Below are 20429 nucleotides of genomic sequence, written 5' to 3'. Positions count from 1 at the left end.
AAGTATCAAAAGAAATTCCTAAGGGTATCGAAATAAAATAAAAGAAGTATCTAAAGAAATTCAAAAAAGCATCATAATAAAACAAAAATAAATTAAAATAAAATAGAGTGATACCACATAAAATAGTAAAAGATACTGAATTGACTAATATAAATATGTTTTTCTATAGAAATAAAAAATTATATATTCATAATTAAAATAAACAAACTTTATAAAATTTTAAATAAAACACTCATAAGAAAACTTTAAAATCTATTCTCAATAAAATATTCTATATTTTCTTTAATTATATATTATAAATTATATATTTTCGCTTTTTTTTTTTTTTAATATAATTTTTATTATTTATCTATTGTAAGTTTTTATATTAATTCTTTAATCATATATTAAGCTTTGATCATGCATTTTATTGAAAATTATATTTTAGTTATTATACTTTTATGCAATATTATTATTTGATTAAATATACTTTACTAATCATTTTATTTTATTTTCAATTTGTTTATAAAATGTCTATTTCGTGAATAGTGAAAATACAATTTTCTGTGAGATTTTTTTTTTTATATAAAACTAAAATATTACATGTATATTTTTTTAATTCATAGTGATAAAAAAAAAACATGTATGAAAAAATTTAAAAAAAGAAAAAAAAGTAATAATAAAAATAAAAACAATATGTCTTTATTATATAATTTTAAAATAAAATATTTATCTTTTTTTTAATTTTTTTTTTTATAGTATACTTAATTTATTTGATCTACTTCTGATAGTTCACTTTTATCTGACTGAATTTTTCCAGGAGCATATGTGTGAAGGTAAGTATGTTGTAATTTTATTCCATTTCCTATATAAAAATTAAAAAACTGTTTATTAAAATATATAGTAAATGCTCCATAATATAATAAATTATAAATAATTATTATATCATAATGTAAATTATTCTTTCCATAATAACCACCAGGATTTAAATGTTTTATTCTCCATGCATAATTATTTTGTTGGTGATTTTCACTATTTATATTTCTTAAAATTTTTAGAGGAGGATTTTTTTTAATAATATTTTTTATTTTTTTGCTTTTTTTAATTATAATATTTTTAGGATAACTTATATGTCCATTTGGTAAAAAATTATATCTAAAATATACCCAATTATTGACATTTAATAAGGAATTAGTTTCAAATTGAAATTTTTTATTTTCAATTATTTCACCATGTGTATCATCTCTCATTTGTTCTTGATTGTTCTCTTTTTCTTCATATTCTTCTACCTCATTTTCATCTTCATCTTTATTTTTTTGTTTTTCTTCTTCACTATTTTCTTTATCTTTGTTTTTTTGCTTTAATATATAATAATTTTTAGGTGATATATGAGTGTTTGCTGAAATAATAGATATAATGGCTCTTAAATAATGTTTTTCTTTTATTGTAATTTTAGGAAAAGAAGTTATTATATGATTAAGATCCCCAGTTAGCATTTTATTAATTTTATTAGTAATTTTAATATATTGAGGTGCTGTAAATTTTAATAATACCCATTCGTCTTTTCCATTTATTGAAACCCAATATACATTTTTATTCACTTTTTTATTAAAATATTCATAATCTTCCTTTTTGTAGGAAAATTTATTTATTTTTTTTTTTTTTTCTGTGTTTTTCTTTTTTTTTTGCTTCATTTTTTGAGAAGTATCCTTACTGTCATCTGTAGAAGGTGAAGATTTATTACTTGATAATACTTCATCATAAGAAGTATCTGAATATTTTTCTGAGTCCTTTTTTTTTAAAAAAGAAATATCTTTTTTATCTTTTAACTCTCCTTCTAAGATATAGTAATCGTTTTTGATTCCTTTTAATATTCCCCAGAAGTTTAATGATTTTAATTCATCTTTATATTTTTCTAATATATTTTTTATAGAATTATTTAGATAACATATTATATTTTTTTTAATATGATATCCTGCCCAATTTATTAATTTTATTTGTTCATAGAAATCCCTCATAAAAGGTAAATTAATTGGCTTAATTTCTGAATTTTTTATAAATAATAATTTTAATTTTTCCAACCATTCTTTTTTTTTTTTTATATATTCGTTTAAAATATAATTATCTAAATTACTTTTATCTATCTCTTTTTCACTTAATATTTTATCACTTCTTTTTTTCCTTTCTTTTATATGATTTGATATTAATTCAAAATTTTCGTAACATTTTTCCGGTTTTTCAACAACAATAAAATTTATTAATTCACATATGTGATCATAAACAGAATATCCATCTTTGTTTTTATTTTTTAAGAAGTCTTTTGCATTATTTAGAGACAAAATTAAGTTGCTCCTCATTTATTTTGTATTATTTATAATTATATGCATATATAAAAGGAAAAAATAATAAGGTTTCAACTATAAAATCTATAAATAAATAAATAGTTTCGTGAGCTTTCTTATAAATAATATCATAATATATACAATACTTTATTTATATTTCATTATAGAAGGCTAAAATTTTATGAAGAAAATGAATGCAATACAATTGTATATTATTGCAAATGAAGATTAGATATAGACAAAAAAAAAAAAAAAAATTAAATTAAATAATCACATAACTTAATACTACGTCTAGAGGTAAGAGAATTTTAAGCAGAATAAATAAAAATGTAAAAAAAAAAAAGAAATAAAATAAAAATTAAAATATATTCCATAAAGTAATCCTTAAGTTAAATAAAAAATAAAAGGATTAAAATTAGCCACTATAAATAAGTTAAAAACAAATTTTTATAATTTAAAGCTATATAAAATGTTTTAGATTTAGAAAATAAAACTAACAAATGTAGAGTGTATTTATTAAAATATAAAAATAGTTATGTTCACTACACTACTATAAATAATGAGATTTGTTTTATTTAATGATAAATATTATTATTTTACAGTGATATATATAAATATATTATTTTAAGCATAGTATGTATATTATTTCTAGAAAAAAAAAAAAAAAAAAAGTATATTATAGCTTATTCTTCATATCTATAGATATATATGTATATAAAATGAATGATTTTTTTTTTTTCATTTACTTATTGGATTTTAATTATGTTATTATAAAAATTATTTAATATTACTAATTATCATAATTAACACTTAGTATAAAACTATGTTATGCTAATGATATATTAATAAAAAATAGAAAAAAAAAAAGAAATTCATAATATATTAGACACCTAGGAAAATTAAAAAATTAAAATTACTTTTTTAAGTAGATGCTCAAAAAGTATAAAACTAAAAAAAATTTAAAATATTTTTTTTATTTTCTAAGTTTTATACTTTTTTTTTATCTAATTTATGTTTATTTTTAGTATAAATAACATAGTAATTTGACTTTGGGTTCAAAAAAAAAAAAAAAAATAAAAATAAAAATATAAACAAAAATAGTAAAAAAAGATATAAAAATAGATGAATATCAAAAAGAAGGAAAAAAAAGAACAAATATTTATATGTGCATATGCATATGTCAATTACTAAGAAAAGTTATCTTAACTATTTTAGTTAGATCCGCTATATCATATTATTCTTTTTTTTTTTTTTCCTTTATTATAACTTGCATTTGTCTAAAGATATAGAAGAAATATTTTTTTTATAAAGAAAAGAGGTATAAACATATATATATATGTATAAATTATTTAATATTTTTTAATAATTTTTCATACAAACTAAAATATCTTTAAAAAGGGAAAAAAAATAACTTGACTCATATTTTTATAGATATACCAAAATATTTAAAAAAAAAAACGAAAAAAAAATTTATTGTACATCTTTTTAGGCATATTAGCAAAGTTTAGAAGAAAAAAGTGAAAATTAAAATTATTCTCTTATGTTTTTATAAATATATATATATGTATATTTAAAAAAAAAAAAAATAAAATGGAAGTTAGAAATTATTTATCAAGTGAAGATTACATATTTGAATTAGAAAATAATGAAAATTTTTTTGAGCATAAGCTACCTAGCAATATAAAACCAACATGGAGTTTTAAAGGCCATAATAATTCTATAGAAGGAATACATGTAATAAATGAAAGTAAATTTGTAACGGTTTCTCATGATTGTTTTGTTTCATTATGGAATATAGAAAATAGAAAAAACTTAAGAAATATAAAGTTAGACTATCCAATATTATGTTCTAGCTATAATAACAAGAAAAAATACTTGTGTGTGGGTATGACTAATAAAAATAATAACATATGTTTAATAGATATAGAGAAAAATAAAATTATAGAAAACTTTGCTAGTAAATGCAATTCTATATTTTGTATAAATTATTTTGATGAAGATAAAGTTACTTATGGATGTAAAGATGGATCAATATGCTTAATGGATTTAAATAAAAAAAAAAATATTTATAGATATGAAGAATTAGGTGATTGTTTAAATTGCTGTACATATAATATGAACCACAAAATGCATATTTTTAGTACACATAAAGGAAATGTGCTATTTTTTGATTTTAGACATACCTCACCTGTTCATCAAAATAATAATTTGCATTCAAAATATTCTATTAATTCATTATTTTCATATAACAATTATTTATATTCAGGTGGATCTGATTGTCTAATAAAAAAATTTGATTTGAGATTCCTTGATGAAAGGAAACCTTTAGAAATATACATTGGGCATACGTCACCAATTCGATTTATATCTTTTTCTGATAATTTTCTCCATTTTTGTTCTTCTTCTGATAATGGAAGTATAAAAATGTGGGAAACCAATCATAATATTGAAAAAGTAAATAAAATTTCTGCTTCTTTAATTACTCCTTCAATTATTCCTTCTCTTACAGAAAATATGACTACTAGATTACAAGATAATAGAAGTAGAAAAATTGGTAAAAATTTCTTGGAATTAAACAAAAAAATCTTGTCAAGTAGCCGATCAAGCTCTATTGTATCTGAATATACCAATAGAAAACCATCTCTTCTTCTAAAAAATAGTAATAAAAAATATGAAAAAATTATTCCAGATAAAAAAAGAACATCAACGTCCAATGTTCTGAGTTTAAATGAAGAAAAAGTATCAGTTATTTCAAAAAATGAATTATTTAATAACATAAAAACAAAAAATCTAAATAAAAAAAAAGATACTCTGAATAATTTTAAAAATGATAGCTACTCAAAAAGTACCTATCTACAAGCGAAGAAATTAGAAATAAGTAATATTAAAGCATATAATAAATTGAATATTACTAAGCCACTTCATTGTTCCGCTTATACAAATAATGATTTTAGATTGACAAGTAAAGTTAATTTAAATAAATCAAATGAAATAATAAAGAATACTGATAAACTTTCAAATAAATTAAATGATTCCAATATAAAAATTTTATTTCAAAATAACGATTTAGTAAATTTTATACAAAAAACAAAATTAAAAAATTCAACCTTATCTATGCTAAATCACAGAAATAGAGTTTCTTCAATGGAGTGGTCAAACAATATTATTTTATCCGCCTCATGGGATCAAACAATTAAGTGTTGGGACGTTAAAAAATACTTGATAGATCAATTATAAATTAAAAAAAAAAAAAAAAAAAATCACTCATAATATTGATTAAATATGATTTATTGTTTTTTTTTTAATGATGAATTACATTAAAAAAAAAAAAAAAAAATTATTCATTAGTTAAAAAAAAAATAACATTATAAAAGGTATTAATTTTAAAAATCATAAAAAGTTGTCTAATAAAAAGATATATATTTTTTATGAAAATTTTTAGAGATTACAAAGTATTATTTAGGTAACATTTAATAGTACTTTTCATTTTTATTTTTTTACTTTTCTTTTTTGGTATATTTAATATTTTTATTTTTGTTTATTTTCCTATATTTGTTTTTGAGTTTGTTTTTTTTTAATTTGAGGAAATCAATGATAATTTTTGTAGAATATGAGAAATTAATAAAATACTCTTAATTTTGAAGAAAGCCCTATATATAATTATTTTATTGATATTATAACAAATAAACATGTAATATTTTTTTTTTTTTTTTTTAATGCATTCATAGTTCATGTTTTTTCTTTTTTTATAGTAAAAACACAAAATAAGTGTGTATTTATAATCTTATGTTTTATTTGAAAAAAAGTGTTTAGTAAGAAACCATAACAATAACTTTTTAAAATATATGAATGGTAAAATATATTTTATTCGTTAAAAAAATAAAAAAAAATTCGTATATATATATATATATATTTTATAATTCATCCTTTTCATTTGATTTAGTATTGTCATTTCCTTGAACAAATTCTGGTAATACTTGTCCCTTTAACATGGTAAATTTTGCGTCCCCACCTGATATTTTTTCTAATAATTTTTCAATATTTTCTTGAGTAGCAATTAAATCATCGTTTAATTTTGCATATCGAATTCTTTTGTAAGGATTAAAAACAACAACAGATGGATATTTATTAAAATCAAATAATGAGCGAAAATTTGTTTCCAAGGCTATATCAATCCACATAAATCTAAAGTTAATTCCTCTGTTTAAAAAAATAAAAATAAAAAATATATGAAATATTAAATTAAAAAATAAAATAAGAAAGGAAAAAAAGGAAAATATATAGTCTTAAAAATATAAATATTTATTATTATACATTAGTAAGCATTATTTATTTATTTTTTTTTTTTTTTTTTTTCTTTAAAAACCTTCCATCTATATGTGGTTTAAATTTTTCTTTTAATGAAAGAAGCATATCAATTTCACTTTTTTCTAATTTATCTCCTTCTTTTAGGTAAATTAAACACAACCCTTTGTCTGCTTTTTTAAAACAAATATCTCCATGAGATAATTTTGTAAATTGGGGTATGAGTTCAAATTTCCAAGGTTTTTCATTTGCCTTATCTGGAGAGATATCAAAACCTCCACCAAGAACAAAAGTTTCTGAATGAACATTTAACCAATCAAACATATTAATATAATTGTGTTTTCCTTTATATGTATCAATTACCTTATTTTTTTTTAATATTATTATACTTGGAAAATTTTTAATGTTATATTTATTAACTAATTCTTGCATTTCGCTGTTTATATAACAAAACATTAACTTTTTATTAAAACTATTACTCAAAGCATTCAAAATATAATTTGGTTTTTTTTTATTACTAAAAATTAAAACTTTAGGAATATTTTCATGCTTAGAAATAAAAACGTTAAAGTCTTTTTCATCTTTAATTATCTCTATTTTAGATGGAATTAAGTAAGTATATTTTTTTATATTACTTTCAGTTACTTCTTCATTAAATAGAAATTTAGGCATTGGATTGATTGGATATACCAAAAAATGATGTGTATTGCTGTTTTTATAATCAGGTACATAAAGTGATAATTCATTTTCACACATTGAGGAATTTATATCACAATCAGCTATGCAAAATGTTATGATCCCTTTATATTTTGTTGCAACATCATTGTACTCTTTAATAACATTTTTTATATTTTTATTTGCATTTTTAAAAAATAAAATAACAAAAACCTTTTCATTTCTAAATTTATTTACAACTGTATTAAAATTTTCATTATTTATTATTTGAAGGTCATGCTTTATGGATTCCAATAAGGAAGCATTAAAAGTATTACAAAAAAATAAAGAGAGAAAAAATAAAAAATAAACTTTCATTTTTCCCTTTTTTTTATTTTTTTTTTTCCTTAGAATTATATTTTGCTTTAATCTAATTTTATCAAATTAAAAGAGGTAAAATTTTTAATATAGGAATATACGATCTCTTATATACTATTTTTATTCTAATAAAATACATAAAAAAAAAAAAAAAAAAATTTAAATAAAATTATATCACAGATATTTATTTTTATAAAAATATGTTTCGTGTATTTCTTTCTTTTTAAATAGAAATATCATATATTTTTAATTTTTATTAATGTATCATTCTAAACAGATATTAATTATTTTATGCATATATATAATATATAAAAAAATCTAAAATGGAAATACATACATATGAACTAGAAGATAATTCTAATAAAATCAATTATGTAAATTGATCTCCTTTTAATTTTTTTTAATTATTCTATAAAAATGGATACATAATATTTGAAAATAGAAATTTCATTATTTCACAAAAAATTAAAAAAAAAATATTACAAGTAAAAAAGTGAATTTTTTTTTTTTATTAAATTCTTAAAAATTTTTTTGCATATTTATATTATTTAAATTTACACTATTTTTTTTTTTTTTTAATACAATAGTTTAATTATATATTTTAGTTTTTTTTTTATTTTTTTTTTTTTAATTTTTTTTTAATATTCACAATATCAGTTTTTTTATTGTTTTTGGATGAGAATATAAGATTTTTTAGAAACTACAAAAAATTGATTTAAAAAAAAAAAAAATAAATAAATAAAACAAAATGGGAACATATATATATTAAGAAATTATCATATTGCTAAGCCATATAAAAAAATAAAATGCTGAAATTTTTGTAAACATAAAACCAGATATTTTGATGTGCAAGATAAAGAATAAATAAAGAACAACCATGAAATAATAAAAAAAATTTTGAACTATTTTAACATTTCATGTGTATACATTTTTTAACAATATTGAAAACTTAATTTTTATTTATTCATATTTGATATTATTGTTTAAATATCTTTTTCTTTTTCTTTTTCTTTTTCTTTTTCTTTTTTTTTTTTTTAAAAGATCAAAAAAAAAAAATAAGATGAATTTAACAATATCATATTTGTAATTAATTTTTCTTAAGTAAATTTTAACTAAAATAAAAAACAAAAAGTTTCCAATTATATATATACATATATTGAATGTGTAGCTTTTTTAAATTACTCTAAGTTTTTAAAGAGAAAAATAACAAATTATATATATATATACATTTATTTATTTTTATATTTCTTTTATTTCAAATAAATGAAGGATTGTCAACTACTTAAAAAAAAAAAAGGCTTTTTTTTTTAATAAAAATATGTATAATGCTTTATTTTAATCACTTCTTTTGCTAAATTAGATTTTCTTACTATTTATTTTCCTTATTTTTTTTGTTTTTTAAAAATATTTTGTCATTATTTAATTTTCTACTTATTTGTAAGAATAGGAGACAATTCAAAAAGAATAAAAGAAATGGAATATATTGAAAAAAGTGAAAATGAACATAATGAAGTTAATTCAAAAGAAGAAATTAAAAATGAATCAAAGGAAAAAGATTTAAGAAACTTTGAAAACACATTGTAAGTTATAGAAAAAAATATTATGTTTAAACTTTTACAAATCATTTTATTTAATATACAAAAAAATATTAAATGAAATATATATATACATATATATATTTAAATTTTTTAATTAATACTAATACTTTATTGTATTCTATCTTTGTTATTCTTTACTAAAAAAATAAAAATAAAAAAGGATGTTACACAATATTTTTATAACTATTTTAAAAATTATTTTAGTGATTAAATATATATATATATATATATCAATAGAAATGCACATAAAATATAAATATATCATTTTAAATTTCATTAATTAAAATTTAAAAAAAAAAAATTTTCAGCACTTATGATTGGAAGAAAGCTTTAAAACGAGTAGAAGAAGGTAGAAAGTGCTGTGAGCATTTAAGTAGAATATTTGTTGAAATTATTCGAATAGAAAAAGAATATGAAAGTAATTTACGAAATTTATGTAATATATTTAAAGAGTTTAAACATGAATCATCAGGTATTAAAAATGGAATTTTTAGTTTAAAAAAGAATATTGAGAGGAGATGTGAACAAATTAAAGATTTTGTTAATTATGTTGAATGTGAAATATTAAATAATACATTAAATACCACTTTAGTTAATCATAAAAATGTTTTTGATCAAATAAAAATTGATGGTATTGAAAACGAAAAAATAGTAGAAAGAACAAAAAAAGAGAGTGTAAAATACATTGAAAATTGTGTAAAAGCATATGAAACATTAATAGAATCTATTCATGTTTTTCATAATAGTACATACTATCATCCTTTAAAAAGAATAGAATTATCAAATATTTGTATAAATAAATATTTATTAGCTAAAAAGAAGGAATATGAATATAAAAACACAATAAACATTATAAATGAAGTTGAATTAAAAAAAGAAAAGAGATTAAAAAGTATTTTATATTCACTTGAATCAATGGATTACAAAAGAATTTCATGCATAAAAGATAATATTATGAAATATTTAATTTTTTTTACATCTTACATAAGAAATGTTCAATATGATCTTAATAATTGTATAGATGTATTCAAAGATATTGATGCATATGGAGAAATAGAAGAATATTGTTCATTACATAATAAAGGAATTAAAAACGAAATTGAAGATGCAATATTTTTTAATAACATAGTATCATGGCCTATGCTAATCGATTACTTAAATGAATTAAATTATGTGAAAAAAGATAGTTCTCTTAATAAATCTAAAGAAAATACTATGGAAAACGATTATTTAAAAGATACCAAAAATAAATATAACAATATAATTTCAACTTTTTTTAATATAGATATTTATAAAAATTTCATTCAAAATAATAATAAAAAAAATGCAGAAAATTTTAATACTTTATATTCTAACATTTTTAATGAAATTGTTTTTTTTAATAAAAAAGAAAGTATAAATGATGATTTAGAAGAAGAAAATGAGGAAGGAAATATACCATTATATGAAGAAAAAGTAGGTCGAAATATAGTTTTACATGAGGAGATAGAAAAAGTAGATGAGAGTAATTATAATAATAAGGAATGCTTTGAAGAAGAAAATATGATAATAAATAAAAGCAACATTTCTGAATTATATGATATAGATGCTCATAAAAAAGGAAATTTATGCATAAAAACAGATACATATATAAATCACTATATTAGATCAGATAAAGAATTATATATGGATATAAATTTTGATAGACAAGAAAAATTATGTGAAGAAAATGGCACGTCAATTAAAAATAATATATTAAGTAAAAGTGATAAAGATGAAAAAAAGTGTATGGAAGAGAAAGATATAATTTATGAAAATGGAAAAGATAATTTAAATTGTAAAAATACAAATTTTGAAAAAGAATCTATTAAAAAAAATAATCAAAAAAATAATTATATAGAGGAAACAACGAAAAATGAAAATGAAAAAAAAAAAAATAATAGCAATATCATTTTTGATACTTCGAACGATACCAATAACAGTAATGATGATATAAAAGGTTATAAAAATGACTACCTTAATAGTGATACAAATAATGAATCTGATTATAGTTATTCTTTTATAAAAAATATATATGAAAAGAAAAAAGAAAATAGTTCAGATAGTGTTAGTAGTGGAGAAAATGACGCGGATAGTTTATTAGATAATGTAAATAACAATTTTAAAAAAATGGAAATTTTTTTTAATTTTTATCTAAAAAGTTTATTCATTGGTAATTTTGATAGAATATCAGAATTTAATGTTACAAAATATTTTAATGTTTATAATAATAGGTTCATATTTTGTGAATGCTTAATAAACTTAATTAAAAAAAAAAGGGTAAATTTTATTTTTCTTAAGAGTATAGTTATACTTGCAAAAATAATATTAATATTTTTAGATTATTGTAATTTATATGTAGATTATTGGTCATCTATTTATATTTTGGTTGCAGCAGAAAATTTTTATTTTGAAATTGAAAATAATAATATTATTAATATAAATTTATTATTGCAAAAGTATTCATATTCTCTTTTTGAAAAAAGAAAAAATTCCTTATCAAATAAAGATCTGAATGTAGTATGCAATAAAAAAAGTAGTGACATGAATTTAATAAAAAATACAAAAGATAAATATTCTTCTGATGAAAATGAAAATTCTAAAAACAGTTCTTTTAAAGCAAAAAATGCAAAGATATTTTCTAAAGTTAATCAAATGCATACAAAAAGTAAGAATATTGTAAATATATACGAATGCAATAAAAATGAGAAAAATGAATTAAATAATGAAATTAATGTAAATTTAAATAATAGAAACAAAGATTATACAAAAGAAGTAATTGAAAAAAATATAAATGATAATAATGTAAATACTAGAAACACACATGAAAATACAAATAATAAGTATATAGAAGATCAAGAAGAAATAAATTCAAATACAAAAAATTGTTTTAATAAAAATGATGAAACTTGTAAGAAAACTAAAAGTAGCATATTAGAAGAAAATAAAACAAATGAAAAAAGTATAAAAAGTGAAAGTATCAATGATTCAAATAATTGCAAAAAGCAGAAAATTTTTTTACATAAATTTTTATATTCACACAGTTTGTGGAATAACATAAAGTTTTGGGAAGTTAGTTTTTTAGTTATAATATCCGAAATAATACAAGAAATTATTTTATTAGAAAAATTACGTTATGAAAACAAAGAATCATTAATTAAAAAATATTTTTTTTTTTTTAAATATTTTAATTTTTATAATAGTATGATTGATTTTGGGTTATCTATTAATCAAATAGGTTTGTTACTAAATAAAATATTTCATTATTTTAACTTGAAAAATGATCCAATTTCACGAAAATATTTTTTTCAGATAATTGATATAGCAACTAATAAAAATATTACTCTAAATTATATTAAGATGGATACAAATAATATAAATACAGAATATAAAAAATATTATCTTCAATATTATAATAACTTTCTGAATGATGAAAATAAAAAAATTATGAAAAAGTTTTAAATATTTAAATATTGAATTTATCATTGATATATTTAATAATTTGAATTTAATTATATTAAAATTATATACATACATTTATTTATTCATTATTGTATATAAAATACTTTTCTTTTTAAAAAATTGCATTTATAAATCTTAATGTTTTTCTTTTTTTTTTGCTATTAAAAATAAATGATTTTGTATATATTTATAGAATACTTTTTTTTATTTTTTTGTACTCTTTTTAAGTTCCTTTTTTTTTTTTTTTTAAACCAATTAAAAATTGAGTATAATTCAAATTTACATTTCCTTAATTTAAAACATTTTAAGTTATATTTCTTATAAGATATATTTATAATAATGATCAAAAAATATATACACTAAGAAATAATTATGTATATTTACAAAAAAGTTACAACCATATATAAATGCATGTATATTTTTTATACATAAAGATAAATTTTCTTTTTATGTTACCCTTTAAATTTACTATGTATTTTTATACTACAAAAAAATAGTTTTTTGGTACTTTTTTTTTTTTAAATTTAAAAAGAGATGAACAAAATATATATATGAAAAAATGGTAAATAAATAATAAATATGTTTATTTATATTCGTATATACGTTATAATTATTTTAAAAAAGTGATAATGTATTGCAACCATTTAACTTATTTGTATATTTTATTATTCGATTTAATACATTTCATATTAGGATACCACTCAACGTTCTTGAGATTTTTTTTTTTTTTATATTTTTTTTTCTTTTTTAATGAAAATTATATAAAAAAATTACATATTCAATAAATTAAAAAAAACATTTTCTATTACTTCTATACTTATAGAAAATAAATAGAATTAATATATATATATATATATAATATTTCGTTAATTTTATATATTACAAAGGATTTTTGTATACTAAACATGCAGTTTTTTTTTGATTTAATAAAATTCTTTTTCCTTGAAATATTGATTTGAAAAAACAGTTCTTAAAACATATAAAAAAAGATAAAAAATATAATAAAATATTGTTACATAAAAAATTATACAACTTCATAAAAGAGAAACTAAATTATTTTAATTTATTAAAATAAATATATATTGTATGTATATATATATATATATATATATATATATATATATATATATATGTAATTTCGTTGAATGCCCTTATAAATAAAAATAAATTATGTGCATATAATCATTTTTATTTATGGTAATTTTTAAAATGTATTTAAATCTTTATGCTATAAATTAAATATTTATATTTGTATAAATATATATATAGGAAAATTGTTATAAAAAACTAATTTTATATACAATTATTTTGATCACATTTATAGGTAGCTTAAAAATTTTTACTGTACATATGAAAAAAAAAAAAAAAATTAAGAAAATATATATATTTGAAAGATTAATTGATAAAAAATAAAACATTTATTATAAATAAAAAAAGGAAATTTAAAAATTTTAATTACAAAAGAAATAAAGAGATTCAAATTTATTATGAAAAAAAAAAAAATTCAAATTCACTATAAAAAAAAAATTATTTCTTAAAGGATTTATAAAATATATTGTGAATATATATATATATATATATATATATATATATATATATATATATATATTTTTATTTATTTTACAATATAAAAATATAATTGTATAATTTATTTTAATCAAATGTGTGTTTTTGTTTTAACCAATTTATATTATTAAAATATTAACATTTTTTTCATTTTTATTTTTATTTAAAAATTTTTTTTTTTATTTTTATTTATTAATAAAAAAAAAAAAAAAAACAATAAGTGAATTTAAATGAGTTCGTAAATACATAAATATATATATATATATATATTTAAAAAAAAAAAAATGTTTTTAAATATATATGGAAAATAAAAAAAAAATTGGCAATTTTGAAAAAATAAAAATAAATGGATAATTCTGAAAGTATAAATTTAAATTATACAAATAAAAGTGAAATTAATGCAGGTGCTAATAATTTTATTTTTAATGAACAAGTAAAATCAGATAGAGAAATTAAAAAGTATAGTCATGATAATTTATTTATTTTAAAAAATAAGAATATTTCTGATAATATATGCAACGATATGAAAAACGACGTAGTTAATGATAATATTGATACAAATAAAAAAAAAAGAGAGTTAAGTTCATATAAAGAGAATAATTTGAATCCTGATTTTACTTTAAATAATAATAATATTTATGTAAATAATAATTTTGATGTTAAATCATTTGATATTGAAAATAATTCAAAGGACACTAATTTTTATAACAGTTCTATGAATCCAACTTTAAGTGAGGAATATAATAAAAGTTCATCAGATAATGATAAGGTAAATAAATTAGATAAAAAAATTGTTGAAAACAAAATAAGTAATAAGCATACAAATATATATACGAAGATGACAAAGAATTCATGTGATTATTTCAATAGTAGTAATGAAGAAAATGAAAGTTATAGTAATAACAACAATACGACAATAATAGATAGCAACGAAAATAGCATAAATAATAATATTGATGGAAGTAATTATAACATTTGCTTAAGCGATGATATATATAATAATGTGAGTGGTATAAATAATGAAGAAAAATGTACAGAAAAAAATTATAAAATACCTTGCGAAAATGATCATAATATAAGTAATGCTGAAAATGAATGGAAATATAATGAGGAAAAAAATGAAAATATAAATAAAATTGTAAGAGAAAACAATTATAATAAAGAGGATAATAAAATTGAAACGAATATTATTAACGATAATGATTCAAATGATAAAAATAAACACATTAATAGGGAAGTATTGTATGAAAATAATAATTCATTAAAAAGTGATAATGATAATAACAATAATAGTAGTAATAATAACAAAAATAATAATAATAATAATAATAATAACAATACTGATAATAATGACAACAATAATAATAATGATAATAATGATAACAATAATAGCAATAATAATAATACTAATAATACTAATACTAATACTAATAATACTAATACTAATACTAATAATAATAATAATAACAATAATAATAATAATAATAATAATAATAATAATAATAATGATAATAATAATAATAATAATAATAATAATAATAATAATAATAATAATAATAATAATAATAATAATAATAATAGTAGCAATGCTTTGCATACTAATAATTTAAGTAGTGACTTAGACAATGATTCAGATTATTTTGAGATTAATGGAAATGGAAAAAAAGAAAAGAATAGTTCAGAGAATAATGAGATTTCTTTTAAAAGAAGAAAAATAACAAAAATAGAAGAAAATAATGGTAATGAAGAAATAGAAGTGAAAGATATAGAAATGGATAAAGTGGACATAGAAAAAATTGAAAGTAAAATCTCTAATGATAATGAAAAGGAGAAAAATTTAACTGAAGTAAGTACATTGCATAACAATAATACAGAGAATACAGAAAGAGGAAATTATTTACAAGATAAATTAGAACTTTTATTAACTGAAACGAAAAAATACACAGAAAAATTATCAGGGCAACGACTAAAAATAAATGTACAATCAAAAACAAACAAGACTAGACGCTGTGCATTAACTGAGAAAGAAGAAGATTATATGTTGTTATTAAAAGAAGCGAGTGAAGAAGATGATAGTATCATCCTAAAACAACCTGTAAACATTAAAGGTGTTATGAAACCTTACCAAATAGAAGGGTTAAATTGGTTATATCAGTTGTACAGGTTTAAGATTAACGGAATTTTAGCTGATGAAATGGGTTTGGGAAAGACATTACAAACAATTAGCTTATTATGTTACTTAAGATTTAATAAAAATATTAAAAAAAAAAGTATAATTATTTGTCCTAGATCAACTTTAGATAACTGGTATGAAGAAATTAAAAAATGGTGTAGTGAGTTAAAAGCTTTTAAATATTATGGAAATAAAGATCAGAGAAAAGAATTAAACAAAAAAGTATTACATACGGATTATGATGTATTACTAACAACGTACGAGATAGTTATTAAAGATAAAAGTGCTTTATACGATATAGGATGGTTTTTTTTAATAATAGATGAAGCTCATAGAATAAAAAATGAGAAAAGTGTTTTAAGTTCTTCAGTTCGTTTTCTTAAATCAGAAAATAGATTATTATTAACAGGTACCCCTTTACATAATAATTTGAAGGAATTGTGGTCACTGTTGAATTTCTTAATGCCTAAGATTTTTGACAACTCAGAAGAATTTGATAATCTATTTAACATATCCAAAATTAGCACTAATGATAATAAACAAAGTGAAATAATTACACAATTACATACTATTTTAAAACCATTTATGCTCAGAAGATTAAAAGTAGAAGTTGAACAATCCTTACCACCAAAAAGAGAAATATATATTTTTGTGGGTATGTCTAAATTGCAGAAAAAATTATATTCAGATATTCTTAGTAAAAATATTGATGTAATAAATGCTATGACTGGTAGCAAAAATCAAATGCTAAATATTTTAATGCAGTTAAGAAAATGTTGTAATCATCCATATTTATTTGATGGAATTGAAGAACCTCCATATATAGAAGGAAATCATTTAATTGAAACTTCAGGTAAAATGTCTCTTTTGGATAAATTATTACCAAGATTAAAAAAGGAAAATTCAAGAGTGTTATTGTTTTCACAAATGACTAGATTATTAGATATAATTGATGATTATTGCAGATGGAAGAATTATGAATATTTAAGAATTGATGGTTCTACTCCAGGAGATGAAAGGCAAATCCGAATTAATCAATTTAACGAGCCCAATAGTAAATATTTTATATTTTTATTGTCCACGAGAGCAGGAGGGATAGGTATTAATCTTACCTCAGCAGATATTGTAATTTTGTTTGATTCAGATTATAATCCTCAAATGGATATTCAAGCAATGGATAGAGCACATCGTATTGGACAAAAAAAGAGAGTTATTGTTTACAGATTTGTTACTCAAAATTCAGTAGAAGAAAAGATTGTAGAAAGAGCTGCAAAAAAATTAAAATTAGATTCTTTAATTATTCAAAAAGGTAAACTGAATTTGAGTAGTAATAAAGAAAATAATAAACAAGAATTGCATGATATTCTAAATTTTGGTGCGCCAGAAGTCTACAAAACTCAAGATGTTTCATCTATTTCTGATGAAGACATAGATATTATTTTAGCTAATGCAGAGAAAAGAACAATGGAGATAGAAAATAAATTGAAAAATCTAGAAAATATATTTGATTTAACTAATATATCTTTAGATGGGGGATTAAACATGTATAATAACTTGACTAAAGGAGACGATTCAGAAGAAACTAGTGATGAAGAAGATTCAAATTCTGTTGAAGATTCTTCAACTACTAATTTAGACACTGATAACAGAAAAAAAAAAAAAATTAACAAAATAAGGAGCACTATTAAAAAATTTTTAAAGAATAATAAAAAAAATATAGCTTTTCTAGACTTAGGAGAAAGAAAAAGTAAATGGAAAGTAATTAACAGTGAAAGCAATAGAGCAATTAAAAAAAAATTGAGTCTTCATGGATGGAGAGCTGAAGCTAAAGGAGGGCATGATTTTCAATTTTTTAATAGTGAAAGATTGGATGAGATAGAAAAAATTGAAGAAAAATGGAATAATTATCACAAAAATGAAGAAAAAATTAAGGAAATTATTGAAGCACAAAGTGAACAAGAAGATTTGAAAAAAATAGTTACTCTAAATGAATTTTTAGATGTACATGCAAAAAATATCTATCAAATTATTTGTCTTATAAATCCTAATATTTTAGATGATCAAAATGCAGAGGATGAAGATAATAGTAGTACTGATACAAAAAATTTTAAGAAGAAAATATTAAGTCTTTTAGAATCTAAAAAAAAAATAAATATGATAAAATTCAAAGACAAAAATGTAAAAAATTGTTATAATTATTTAACTAATTTTATCAGAAGACATATTGCTGATACGAATAACGAAAATAGTAATAATAAAAAGATGAAAAAACAAAAAAAAAATCGAAAAAAAATCGAAGATGACATATCTAACTTGGATATTGATAAGATTAAAACAGAAAAACAAGAATTATTGCAACAAGGTTTTTCAAAATGGAATAAAGCAGAATTTAATAAATTAATGAATGGGTTAATAATTTATGGTAGTGATGATATTGAATTTATTTTTGAAAAATATTTTAGTAAATCTAAAAAATCATTAGAAGATATTAAAACTTATTTGAAAGTTTTTTTTAAAAAATATGAACAAATTAAAGGGGTAATATTTTATATATATATATATATATTTTTATATATATATATATTTGTATTTTTTTTTTTTTTTCAAGGGTGTAAGGTTAATTGAGAAAATAAAAAAATCTGACTTACAAAAAAAAATTGTGCAAGAAGAAAATGATGCTATTGCAAATTTTGTAATTTAAAAAAAAAAAAATAATAAGAGCACATGTATTTGTATTTGTCCAATTATATTTGATAATAAAAAATATTTTTATATATATATTTTTATTCTTCGTAGGTTGAGAAGCAGTTATCTCAAGGTGTCGATACAATAGAGAAGTTGAAGTTGCCTTCTAATTTGTGTTATGAAAAAATGGATAAAAATGAGGATATTCCAAGTACACCAAAAAAAACTAAGGCAGAAGAAAATAAAATTAATTTAAATGAAGAAGAAATTTCATATTATGATCAAGAAAATAAAATACTTCTTTGGTTGTTATATCAACAAGGAGTAGTTCAGATTAAAAACATCCATATTTTGGTTAGTAAAATAAATAGAAAAATAAGAAAGATTCTTTACGTAACTTTTTATGAAAATATATATGTAATTTATTATATTACTATATTTCATGCATACATATATATATTGTGTTATATTCGATACTAATTTTTTTTTTTTTAGGCACCTTATTATTGGCCAGAGGCTTATAATTTTTTTAGATTTGCAAGTACACCATTAGAAAAAATTGAATACAGATGTAGACTAATAGTTGATGCTATTGTTGATTTAAATAAAAAGGTAGTTTTTATAATATAATAAATTTATTATTAAAATAAAATTAAGATAATAATTAATTCTGAAATTTTTTTTTTTATTTGATTATCGATAAATAATATTTTTATATTTTTAATAGAATTCTTTTAAATTATTTTAATATTAAGATTTTTTTCTTTTTTCCTTTTTTTGTGTGCATTTTTTTTATTTAATTTTTTTTTAATTTTTTATATTTTCATATTTTTTTATTTTATTTTATATTTTATAGAATCAAAGAAGTACAAATAATAAGGAAAGAAAAAAATTTTAAGTTTAGTTTAAGATTAAACAATTTTAATATATCAAGTTATTTGTGATAAAAATTTTGTAAAGTTTTTAATTTATATCATATATATATCTTTTCTTAATAACCGTTCTTGTTAAAAAAAAAAAAATATTGCATATATTTTTTATTTCTTTTATTTGTGGTATATTCAATTTCTTTTCTTATAGTATATTTTTATTTCAATATTTTATTTTTATTTTTTTTTTGTTCCAAATATTTCTATAGTTCTCATATATATATATATATATATATATATATATATATATATATATATATGTATATTTTCTAATTTTTTTTCACACTTTTTAAATTGTCAATTTTAATTATTTTTTCTTTTTTTTTTCTTAAATTTTTGC

At 18.4% G+C, this 20429-nt stretch overlaps 5 protein-coding genes across 5 annotated transcripts; 3 read left to right on the top strand and 2 right to left on the bottom strand.

Moving 5' to 3' along the window:
• Positions 1 to 743: 743 nt before the first annotated feature.
• Positions 744 to 2336, bottom strand: PRELSG_0901800 (radial spoke head protein, putative; the record flags this gene model as incomplete). Its single annotated transcript, XM_028676438.1, has 1 exon — positions 744 to 2336. One exon carries the CDS (start codon positions 2334 to 2336, stop codon positions 744 to 746), a length of 1593 nt encoding a protein of 530 aa, XP_028532927.1.
• A 1575-nt stretch (positions 2337 to 3911) lies between these two features.
• Positions 3912 to 5558, top strand: PRELSG_0901700 (conserved Plasmodium protein, unknown function; the record flags this gene model as incomplete). The annotated part of the gene is made up of 1 exon (XM_028676437.1): positions 3912 to 5558. One exon carries the CDS (start codon positions 3912 to 3914, stop codon positions 5556 to 5558), a length of 1647 nt encoding a protein of 548 aa, XP_028532926.1.
• A 677-nt stretch (positions 5559 to 6235) lies between these two features.
• PRELSG_0901600 (conserved protein, unknown function) lies at positions 6236 to 7658 on the bottom strand (the record flags this gene model as incomplete). The annotated part of the gene is made up of 2 exons (XM_028676436.1): positions 6236 to 6521; positions 6688 to 7658. 2 exons carry the CDS (start codon positions 7656 to 7658, stop codon positions 6236 to 6238), a joined length of 1257 nt encoding a protein of 418 aa, XP_028532925.1.
• Positions 7659 to 9131: 1473 nt separating this feature from the next.
• PRELSG_0901500 (conserved Plasmodium protein, unknown function) lies at positions 9132 to 12736 on the top strand (the record flags this gene model as incomplete). The annotated part of the gene is made up of 2 exons (XM_028676435.1): positions 9132 to 9238; positions 9565 to 12736. 2 exons carry the CDS (start codon positions 9132 to 9134, stop codon positions 12734 to 12736), a joined length of 3279 nt encoding a protein of 1092 aa, XP_028532924.1.
• Positions 12737 to 14648: 1912 nt separating this feature from the next.
• SNF2L (chromatin remodeling protein, putative) lies at positions 14649 to 20058 on the top strand (the record flags this gene model as incomplete). Its single annotated transcript, XM_028676433.1, has 5 exons — positions 14649 to 19013; positions 19084 to 19167; positions 19272 to 19514; positions 19656 to 19772; positions 20017 to 20058. The coding sequence occupies 5 exons, from the start codon at positions 14649 to 14651 to the stop codon at positions 20056 to 20058; spliced, it is 4851 nt and encodes a 1616-aa protein (XP_028532923.1).
• Between the last annotated feature and the right edge of the window lie 371 nt (positions 20059 to 20429).

The sequence above is a fragment of the Plasmodium relictum genome (assembly GCF_900005765.1).
Source record: "Plasmodium relictum strain SGS1 genome assembly, chromosome: 9".
NCBI lineage: Eukaryota > Apicomplexa > Aconoidasida > Haemosporida > Plasmodiidae > Plasmodium > Plasmodium relictum.
The sequence above is the reverse complement of the archived record's forward strand: the minus strand, read 5'-3'. Positions and strand labels throughout refer to the sequence as shown.